Source organism: Populus trichocarpa, chromosome 1 (assembly GCF_000002775.5).
Source record: "Populus trichocarpa isolate Nisqually-1 chromosome 1, P.trichocarpa_v4.1, whole genome shotgun sequence".
Classification (NCBI taxonomy): domain Eukaryota; kingdom Viridiplantae; phylum Streptophyta; class Magnoliopsida; order Malpighiales; family Salicaceae; genus Populus; species Populus trichocarpa.
In genome coordinates this window covers 16124425-16135491 of record NC_037285.2, presented here as the reverse complement: position 1 = coordinate 16135491, position 11067 = coordinate 16124425, and the positions used below count along the sequence as shown (strand labels likewise).

General features: G+C 33.2%; 1 protein-coding gene across 2 annotated transcripts; it reads left to right on the top strand.

The window, feature by feature from the left end:
• Positions 1-4941: 4941 nt before the first annotated feature.
• Positions 4942-8983, top strand: LOC7473043 (sulfite exporter TauE/SafE family protein 3). 2 transcript variants are annotated; one of them, XM_052451722.1, is made up of 12 exons: positions 4942-5407; positions 6260-6419; positions 6616-6816; positions 6894-6958; positions 7046-7073; positions 7154-7245; positions 7319-7405; positions 7514-7564; positions 7655-7876; positions 7963-8056; positions 8188-8328; positions 8454-8983. In XM_052451722.1, exons 2-12 carry the CDS (start codon positions 6263-6265, stop codon positions 8528-8530), a joined length of 1215 nt encoding a protein of 404 aa, XP_052307682.1. In that variant the 5' UTR covers positions 4942-5407; positions 6260-6262; the 3' UTR covers positions 8531-8983. The 2 variants fall into 2 exon arrangements, with proteins under 2 accessions (XP_052307682.1, XP_024457737.2); XM_024601969.2 differs by having other exon boundaries at positions 4942-6004.
• The last annotated feature ends 2084 nt before the right edge of the window (positions 8984-11067 follow it).

The following is an 11067-nucleotide window of genomic DNA, read 5'->3' as shown; positions in this document are numbered from 1 at the left end:
AACTATGAGATAGAAGGGGAGGAAAGTTTGAGTTATTTCAATTTTCTCATGTTAAATGCTTAAATAAGAGTGAAATTAAGTGATAGAGTTGGTTTTGAAGAAGAGTTAAACACAAAAACACGAAAAATAAAGAAGATTTAAAGAGAGAGGGAGAGATTTAGAAGGGAAAGTGAAGAAATGAGAGGAGGATGAAGGAGACTTGGGGAAAACTTAAACTGATTAGTGTTCGAAACTCAAATTACAACTCAGTAGGATGTTTAGAACTTGTTTATGTCAATTTGAATGAAAGTTGCTTAATCTTCATTAAAACTCTAGCAAATTGATTTAGGATTCTTAATATGAATTTGGGGAAAAGGTAGATTTTTTTGAAATTAGGTTCTAAGATCATTATAGATTATAAAATGAATGAATTTATGATAAAATGATGAGGAAATTAGGGGGGGCTAAAAAAGCCCTAGGCGGCCAACCATAAGTAGAGAGGATGAATAGTGATGTATTCATGGTAACTCTCATAATTCGTGTTATAATTATGTTATTAATGATGTGAATAATGATTTTGGATGATTGATGTTATTTTATATAATGGTGATGAATTTTTAATGAATTGAGAATTTAGTTCAATTGGAGAAATTGTTGGCTAAAAGGTAAGAATTGGTTTTATTATGTGCATGGCATGCTTTGTATGAAGGTGTGTTTTCATAAATTTGTTAATGAAAGATTTTGATGATTTAATGGTGTAAATGAAAGAAAAGAATTGAAAGGGATTTTCATGGCCTTCTCTAGGTTTGGTCAAGTACCATAAAAAAAGGAAAATGAGATTTGTTTGAATGTTCTAGGAAATTATCATGAAAATGTTAGATATAAGAATAAGGAAAATAGTTCTTAATTAAGAAAAACTATGGAAGTTAGCAAGTTCATGTGTTTTTTTCTTCTTATGGGACAATTAAGAAAAACTATGGAAGTTAGCAAGTTCATGTGTTTTTTTCTTCTTATGGGACTGGCCAACAATGGTGAAGAGAGGGTTGAGTTAGTCATGTTTTAAATTGGTATAGAAATTATATCAAGATATGATGTATGATGTAAGTAGAATATAAATAAATAGGGATAAAAAGATGAAAGCTTAATAGAATGATTATACATGATTTCATGACCTTCATGAGAAAAGTTTAATAAGAAATCTAACGATGAAGTTATATGGCTAATATAGTTAATTTTGTTGGGGATTGAGAATGGGAAAATAAGATATAACCACAAAAATATATTTTGAGTTTATTAAAGGTAGTGTTGATCAATGGGTGAATTGATTCGCAGGGAAAACTTTGGTTGTTAGGCCACTAACTCAAGCTAGAAGAGGGACTTCAAACATGGCAGGTAGGTACTTATCGCCTATAAATTGTCAAGTTATTTTATTATTAATATTGTTGAAATTTATTCTCTTGTTTTTGGTATTATTGTGGAAAGTAAGTAAATAAATGAATAGTAGAAGGAAAGGAAATAAATGAATGAAAAACTTGATTAGCTACTCTTAATTAGAGCTAATAATGTCAAGGGGCTTTTGATATTAGCGTTAAGGAAGGATGGATTAAAGTATCTAAAAGAACTTGATTAGCTATTTCGGGTTTAGATAGCTAATGATATCAATAGGTTACATTGACATCAACATTTACATGGAACTTGATTAGCTATTCCTAATTAGAGGCTAATGATGTCAAGAGGTTTCTTAACATCAGCATTTTTAGATGATGAATTAAGGTACCCGTAAACGGATTGATTAGTTATTCGGAACCAGGATAACTAATGATATCAATTAGTCATATTAATATCGACATTATTTGTTGACTCTGATTGGTCGATTACGGGTGAGGGAGACTAATGATGCTGGTAAGATTTCCAGCATTGACAAAACTCTATGGATTGGGAAAACAAAGGGAACTTGAATTAACTAGTTTCGAGAATTGAGGAGGCTAATAGCATCAATGGAATACCTTGATATCGTGAATTTCCAAGAATTGGATTAGATTTCAAAGAAAGGATAACCAATAATATTAGTGATTTAGTAATTTTATATTCTTAATAAATTATCCTGGAAATGAAAGAAGACCTTACTCATTAATGAGTTACAATGAAGTCATGATTCGTATTCTAATTTTGAGAGATAATGGATGATAAAAGTTATTAGGGTGAGATGTAAAGGAGAAAAAGAAAAGAAATTGCCATTATAAGCAAAAAATTGTAGTATTGGGTACCAAAAAAAAACAAGGGGTGCAGAATTATTATTTCAAAATATTAAATATTGTTATAGTTGCTTCATTTTCATAATAATTATATTGTTGTTTTCAAAGCCTTCCCATTTTCGTCAGGAGTAGTCCTTTGCTTATTTTGCTTTTTTTATTATATAATAGAAGAAATAAGTATTATTTTGGGATTGATTATAATCTATTTAATTATGTAATAACGATGTTAGAACTCTAATTTTTATGCATAAATATGAACAAATTTTACTATTATGATGTTCTTATGACTTGTATACATATGTTATAATTTTATCCCTCTTTAAATTGTATAACTATTTGTGAGCATGTTCATAAATATCTGGGTGAAATGATGAGTACTTTGTTGTGTTTTGAGATCTAGGATGATTGGATCAGGAATGGAAATTGTGTATAGAAGTGTAACAAGACACAATTGATAACTTGGGACCTTTTAGTATAGGGGAGACTGCCAAAATTTTGATAGATTATATATATATAACAATTTCAGTGTGAATAAGCAAAAATATATGTTTTTGTCCTGGTAATTTGAGATTATTACATGAAGTAATCTTCAGTGTTGTGCCCTTTATCTTTGTAGAAAAGACAAGATTTCCTAAAGGTGCGTGTATGTAGAGGTGACATCATAAGGGGTGGATATTAAATGTAATCCTTCCCTTTGATGGTTGTGAACACTTCGATGAAAGTAGCATTCAGGGGAAGAGAATGCCTTCTTTTAGGGTAATGAACGCATTCCCTCATGGGTCTTTTATGATTCTGCTTAGAGCTATTCTCCCTGATATGAGGGGAATGACTTCGCTTGGAGGGCTTTTCCTCCTAAACCTCCTAGTAGAAATGGGGAGGTCCATATCGTAGAATACTGGCTTCCTATACCTAAATATGGTTTTCCATTACCTGTTTTACCCTTGTCAGGCTTCTATCGGGCAAAACATATAAATCTCTATCCATAAGAAGCATTCTCTAACTCCACTTATCAAAGCCTCTAAGGCTACTAGCTCAATCAATTCTTTTACCTTGAGCATCTCTTGGTTAAACCTCTTCAGATATGCTCGAGTGGATTCCCCCTGCTTAGATTACGCCAAAGAGCTTTGTGGAGCTTCTATTGGCAAGTATATTAGTGTTGAACCATAACATGAGTTTCGCACAGAGATCTCTGAAACCCGTGATAGAGCCCGGGTCTAAATTTTTGTATCAGGATCTAGCCAACCCCTTGAAGGTTGTTGGTAGTATCTTGCATATGGCATCGCTGTCTTGGATGACCAACTCAAGGTTGCTGCAAATGTTTTGGATGTGATATCGAGGATCTATCAATCTATCATAGTTGTCAGGGTCATCTTTGTGGAGATATAATCTTTGGGGATATGAGTGCACAAGACCTGTTTGGATAAAAAAGACTTTTTTTATCCATTTAAGGATGAAGGACTTATCATGGAAATATCTCTCAGTCATGTTTCTCCCTGACTTCTGCCTAGTTGGCTTGAGGGAGCTAAAAGACTCTAGGGTGGAAAGGTGAGATCAATAACTGAGTTCTTTCTCATGGCGGCCAAAGGGATCACGCTTAGAGTGAAAGCTTCTTAGGAAGGTATCACGTTGATGAGAGTGACCCCTCAAAGGGCTGATAGATCGTTTCGGTGAAATGCTCCCCATATTGTTCCGTCTTGCCTCTTCTGAGTAAGATAATTATCTTTTGATAGGGGGACTTGTTGTTGTGGGGCTGGGACAAAAGGTGTTGCCTCTTGAAGAGGTATCACCTTGGTCAGGACCTGCTGGGACGGTGAGGTTTGGTGTTGCTTTCGAGATTCCAAGACGACTTGAGTTAGGGCTTGCACCTGATTAATAAGTTATTGAAAACTCGAGGGAGCTAGTTAGGAAAATGTGTAAACTTTTGCAGGGAGATCCGTAATATGCCCTAACCCAGGAGTTTCTTAATTATCGACCATTTATAGCAATTAGAAATTTCTAAATCTCGCTCTAGAAGAAACAGTTGATGGTTTTTTCAATAGTTTTCCACAGACGACGCCAATTGATGATGCTCCAAAATCCAATATGCTAGGGAACTTGGATTTTTTAGCGTTTAGATAATGAATGATCACACATTCATGTCAATCTTTTATTCTACAGAACTAAGGGCTCAGAGGGTTGGTGAAAGAGGCTTATTTGCAAAACAATCTCTTTTGGTGGAATTTAGGGACCCTTCGATAATTAAGTCAGTGACTTTATAATGAAAAGTTGTAATAAATGAACATTAAATTTTAAAAACAAAAATGTTTATTCTTAGTTTGTATATGATCAATACTGAGAATATGTTGTGAGAGAGTTAAGATTGTGAATCCCTTACCTGTGTCATTCAAAAAGTATTTATAATTTTTGTACCTTGAACTCTTTTATTTTCTTTCAAGGGGTCAAAAGTTTTTCTCTTCTTTTTTTTTTTTTACATCCAAATGGGGAGAAAGTCCCTTACATCAATATTAATGTTGATGTAAGTGTCTTATTATACGGTATTAATATTGATGGGAATATCATATGTCTATAGGAGGTGACCTTATATCATCTTGTACATGATATTAATGTTGATAAGATCAACTCTTTAAATTGATATTAATATTGATTTATATATAGTCAGCTTTTAGAAGACTTCTTGTAAAGCTAGTATAGAGGGAGATGATGATACTAGATTCCTATATGTCATGTTTGTATCTGGAGCAATTCTTCATTAACACAATACAATGATAGCATAATATGAGCTGCATGCCCTATGTGTTGATAGTGACTTGTGAGATGTACCAAGGCAGAATTAAGATAGCATGTTAACAGCAGGAGGCATCTCCGTTTCCGACATGTGACTTCCTGCGATTGTAGAATACACTTTAATACAATTTGTGTGTGAATGCATCTCTGGTTTGTAGGCCGAGGCCTATTTGCAATTGTTGCCATATGTGATTGCATGACTAACAGCATCCCCCAACACTAGAAACTGTTCATGGAAAGATATTATTATTGTACTTTTCTTGATGATCTTTCAATGAAAAATATCGCTAGCCATGGAAAAAGAAAATAGTGCATGGAATAGGATATTCTAAAGCTTAATGGAAACTCTTTCACGATAGTCAAAATCTTCAAGGAGACCCTTTCCTCGGGTTTGTCTCTTTCTTTCTATCTCACCTTTATTCCTTGCTATTTGATTGTACCAGAACGAGCTAGGAAGAAGGGAGAGAAGTTGAAGAAGAAAGATACCAGGGAAAGGGAGAATACAGGTTGAATTCAAATCTCGAAAAATTGTGCAGCATAGGATAGTGTTCACCAGAAGGCAGGTGTTCCCGAGTCGTTTTCAGTTAGACCAGTCTTAGGTTACTGATTCTATTTTAGCTAAGCAAGTTAGTGAGGGTAGCTCTTGGCATGCCTAAAAAATATGTAAATAGGAATCGTTACAGAAACTTGGACTGAATTTTTTGGATTGAGAATTAATATTCAAAGAAGGTAGACATTTTCTGATAGAAATATAAAAACAGGAAATAAGGAACCCGATGGCTAGGATTCAGGCAAAACACTGGGTTTTGAAACTTCTGGGAGCAATCCTGAGTGGTTCTCTTGTGGCGGTTTTAATTTTGGTATTGGCGGAACCAAGTTTGACACAAGAAGGTTCAAGGACTGGTGGAACCGAGACTCATCGTGCAATGAGAATGTTGAGTCTTGTACGAGAAAAAGGCCGAGTAGGGTATACGCATGTTTGGCCGGTAAATCCAGTTTTTCATTAGCTTGTGATTTGCATATAACATTATGGGGTTTTATGCCGTTTTTATTTGGGTCTATCAGCATGTTCTGTTTGGAAGTTCGGACCACCTTAAAATAGTTTCTTGAGGTTTGCAGACAAACTCTCAGTCAACTGGGACTGAGGAAGTGATTTCTGATAGATTCATTCATTTGTTTATTATCTTTCTGCATGAACTTTTTTTCTTTTTTTATATAATTCGTGGGATTTGGAGTCACAGGAAATGAGATTTGGCTGGAAAATTGTGCTGGGTAGCATAATTGGATTCTTTGGAGCAGCATGTGGGAGTGTGGGAGGTGTTGGTGGTGGTGGTATTTTTGTTCCAATGCTTTCCCTGATCATTGGGTTTGATACCAAATCAGCCACAGCGATGTCAAAATGTAAGTTGAAATTTATCTTTCCAGGTTCTTAAACACTAGACAACTTTCAGGATTTTCTAGATTTACTGAGCTATTAGGACTCCATATTGAGGTCAAAAGCAAACCACTCAAAGTTTTTCTCAAAGTTTCACAATAAGAATTAACTCTCAGTTTTACATTACCGTTTCTCAAACTGTTTTGGATTTTACGCTGTCAGGTATGATCACAGGAGGAGCAGCTGCGACCGTTTACTACAACTTGAAGCTGAGACATCCTACCCTTGAACTGCCCATCATTGACTATGACCTGGCGCTTTTGTTTCAACCAATGTTGGTGCTTGGAATTAGTATTGGAGTCGCTCTCAATGTGATTTTTGCTAACTGGATGATCACAATTTTGCTGATTGTTCTCTTCATAGGTATTTATAAACAAAATTTGCAATTTTCTCTGCCATAATCATGGACAGCTTTCTTGATTATACTTGGTGAGCTGCAGTGACGTCGACTAAGGCATTCTTCAAAGGTGTTGAAACATGGAAAAAAGAAACCAAAACTAAAAAGGTAGTCTAAATTCTCTCTGTCTATGCTAATTTACATACATTCTAAATCTCGTAGGTTGCTAGTCTCACTTGTTATTTATATTTTCAGGAGGCTACTAGAAGCTTGGAATCTAATGGTTGGTGTATGAAATTCAACTTTTGGATGCTCAAAACTTCTTCTTTTTTTCCCTTGCATGACTAATTTCTCTTCAATCAGATGACAGAAATGAAGAGGTTGAGGGTGAACCTCCTCCTGTTGGCCCCACAGTTGGTGCTCAAACAGAAACCAAGGAATATAAAAAGGAGCAGGTGAGAGTACTTGTCTGTATTTCTTTGATATACTCTTATGGTTTTTCAAGCCTGACTTGTGTAACATTCTCAGGTCTCCATTATTAAAAATGTTTACTGGTGGGAACTTTCACTCCTTGTTGCTGTCTGGTTGATCATCCTTGCATTGCAGATTGGCAAGGTATTATCTAGTCCTCGGGCTTTTCCTTTCATTTAATAGACTGTTTCTCTTTGCTTTTGCGTGTTCACGAGCTGGACTGAAGAGAACGCACCTGTCTGGTTGACACAGAATTACTCGACAACCTGTTCAATGGCATATTGGTTATTGAACATATTGCAGGTACCTTCACCACGATAATTAGAAAGTAAACAATTGAAATTAATCCTGATATTCATGAAAACAGTGTCATGTTTTGTTCTTGGCTTTAAGATCCCAGTAGCTTTTGGTGTAAGTTCATATGAGGCATTTAACCTGTACAAAGGGAGAAGAAAGATTGCATCCAAGGGAGATGCAGTCACAAACTGGAAGATACGCCAGCTTGTTCTTTACTGTATCATAGGCCTGTTGGCTGGTGTAGTTGGTGGGATGCTTGGACTTGGTGGAGGATTCATTTTGGGCCCTCTTTTCCTGGAGATGGGAATCCCCCCTCAGGTGAAATTTCCTACCTTCGTATCAATTTGTAGGAGTAAAATACGAGCTTATTCCCAAACAGAAATATTGAAAATTCATCTACATAGGTGTCGAGTGCCACAGCCACCTTTGCCATGATGTTTTCTGCGTCCATGTCTGTCGTGGAATACTACCTTCTCAAGCGTTTCCCAGTTCCTTATGGTAACTTGCTTCGCTAGCCAAGTTCTCTGCTAATCAAAAAGCTATCAAATTTAAAATGAGCACCGAGTGATTATCCATCTTTTTTATAGAAAAAACAACACTTGACTAAATCATTGTCTGATGGCATACAGCTCTTTACTTCTTTGCTGTCGCTACTGTTGCTGCCTTGGTCGGGCAACACGTGATAAGAAAGCTGATCAGCATATTGGGAAGAGCATCGCTGATCATTTTCACTCTGGCCTTCACCATCTTTGTGAGCGCAATATTACTAGGTATGTGTCATTTTGAACAGATGCACATTCATATATAGGTTACAAATTCTTCCAAATTAAGATTCACACAAGAATCTCGTACGTGAAGATTCGTCATTGCTGAAGGAATACTTCTTTCCGAACAGGTGGTGTTGGCATAGCTCGCATGGTCAAAAGGATTGAGAGGAAGGAGTACATGGGATTTGAAAACATTTGTTCCTAGGGACCTTTGTCTCCAAAGCTTACCATTATTTTCTAGCTGAACTTAGCTTCTTTTATTCCCTGTAGGACGAGCAATTGGCAGTGCCCTTGTGCACTAACACTAAATCTCAATTCCATTTTGCTTTATAATTTTATAAATTGTCAATAAAACTCAACAAAAACTGCAAGCCCCCTGTTTTTCCTCTGTCCACCCCCATTAGACACGATGCTCTTCGAAGAAGTCTGCATATTGATTCTTTGCGGTATTTTCTACCATGTCGATGAAGGTCTGCGTCTTTCAAGTTTGATTCCCAGGTTTGTAGTACTGTGCTTTGCCTTTTTGTAGATTACTGCATATCTAGTTGCTTGCTCTCTTCTCCTGACTCTTCTATATGACATTCCTATCTCTCTGAGCAAGAGCCAAGAGGCATGTAAGTTTTATGACTGCATATAATCAGCTGTGATTTTCAATTCTTCTGACGAAGCAATAGCTGTCTGGATTTTGTTTATATTCACTAATGATGAGAGACAAGTTCTTTATTGAACCAGCCATAATAAATGTGTGATAAGCTGTAGTGTCTATAAATTGTTCTATCAGTTCTATTTCCTTCCAATATATTATTCTACCTATAATTATGTTTATGTTTGAAACTATTAACGGTTGCTTTTCAAAGTACTTTTTATTCTAAAACACATCAAAATAATATTTTTTTTATATTTTTAAAAATTATTTTTGACATCAACAGTCAAAATGATCTGAAAACATCAAAAAAATATTAATTTCAGCAAAGAAAAAAATAAAATTCAAATTCAAATTTTTTTCAAAAGCGTTTCCAAAACACATTGCAAAAAAAATATTATATGACTCATGATTCGCGATTTATTAGATAACTTTCTTCCAACAAAATAAAAATAAATATGCAACCTTTTTTAACATGTTTTTTTTTTTTACATTCTAATAGTAAATTGAAGAGTTGATGTATGCATTTAATTAAATTAATTAAGAATTATTTGTACCAATAAATATAACAAAAAAATCATTAATGATAACAAAAAACTAAATCAAAAAATCAAAAGATAAATGTAGTTTAAGATATTTGATCTTGCATTTTGCAATACGGTCATATTCCCAGTTGTATTTAACAACTTTGTTTATTAAAATTAATTTTTTTATTTAATCAAATAATAATATAAATAAACATACACATGAAAGTGATTGAATAAAATTAAAAGAAAAAAATATTATATAAGGTTGAAAGAATTAGGAAAAGAATATTATCATTTTATATGAAAATCATGTAAAAATTAAACGATATTTAACCAAATAATATATTGAAAAGTTGAGAAATAGATGTAGACATAAATTTCTTATCTCAAAACATGAATTATAGAAGTGCAATTAATAATTGGAACTAATGTTTTATTTAATAAAATTATAATAAAAAATACAAAAGAAAACGATTGAATAAAATTAAAGAAAAACTTAAAGTGGGGCAACACGGTATATTGTCTCCTGATATCAAGAAAAAAAATATGTTAAAATCTTATTTGTAAATCAAGTAAAAATCAGATAATATCACATTAAAATATGTTGAAAAAAAAGCAAAAAACAAATAAAAGCCCAATGAAAGAAGTGATTGGAATGGAAAAAAAAAGGACAAAACAAAGCACAAAAGAGAGGCCATGTGTTTGGCTTAAAAAGCCTAGGATCATGAGCTTTTTCACCTGAGCTGACTAGTTTTTTTTAGGGATTGATGACCTGTCATCTGCCCCTATTTATTTTGAGAAAAAATATAAAATATATTATATATCTTGATAAATCTGTATATAGCCTCAAATAATCCAAAAACCGGTTTATAAACTCAAAATCAACTTGAAACAAAAAAAAAAAACTTCTCGAGCTCATATATACATTTTAGACAATAAAATGTATGAAAAATGCCTAATACAAGTTTTGTATAAATTTTTATATCATTTTTATCTTCTGTTTTTATAACTTGTTAATTTCTTTTGTTGATTGAAATTGAGTTTGAAAAATTTCTATCCTAAAACTAAAATAAAAGAGTAATGAAAGATTTAAAAAATATTTAATATATATATTTAATACATATCGAATTTAAATTTTTAATTATGCTCAATTTTTTTGTAAAACAAAGAATTTTATATAATCACTTGATTTTGTTATTTTATTAAAAGAAAAGTTTGATTGAAAAGGTAGTAAGAGTTCAAATAATACATAATTGAATTCCACTACTTTCATAAGCTTTTGAACAACTTGAAGAATCTTGACATGAGTTGGTCTAGTATAAAAGATTATTTATTTAATTTATATATATATATATATATATATATATATATATATATATATATATATAACCAAAAAATATTCAATATGTATCTTAAACTAAAACTTATGATATGAGTTCTCTGTTGGTTTAATTAAAAATAACTTAAAATAACTTATGCTATAAAGTGTTAAACTAAAAAAATTTATTTGCATATGTGTGGATATAGTGTATGTGTTAATTTTTTAATAGTTTATAAAGTATTATTGGTTAA

Excerpts from the sequence above, each read along its gene's own strand:
- LOC7473043 (XM_024601969.2), top strand. The coding sequence starts at position 5,795 with ATGGCTAGGATTCAGGCAAAACACTGGGTTTTGAAACTTCTGGGAGCA. Across the intron at positions 6,420-6,615 it reads AGCCACAGCGATGTCAAAAT|GTATGATCACAGGAGGAGCA; the intron begins GTAAGTTGAAAT and ends TTACGCTGTCAG. Across the intron at positions 7,246-7,318 it reads AGGAATATAAAAAGGAGCAG|GTCTCCATTATTAAAAATGT; the intron begins GTGAGAGTACTT and ends TAACATTCTCAG.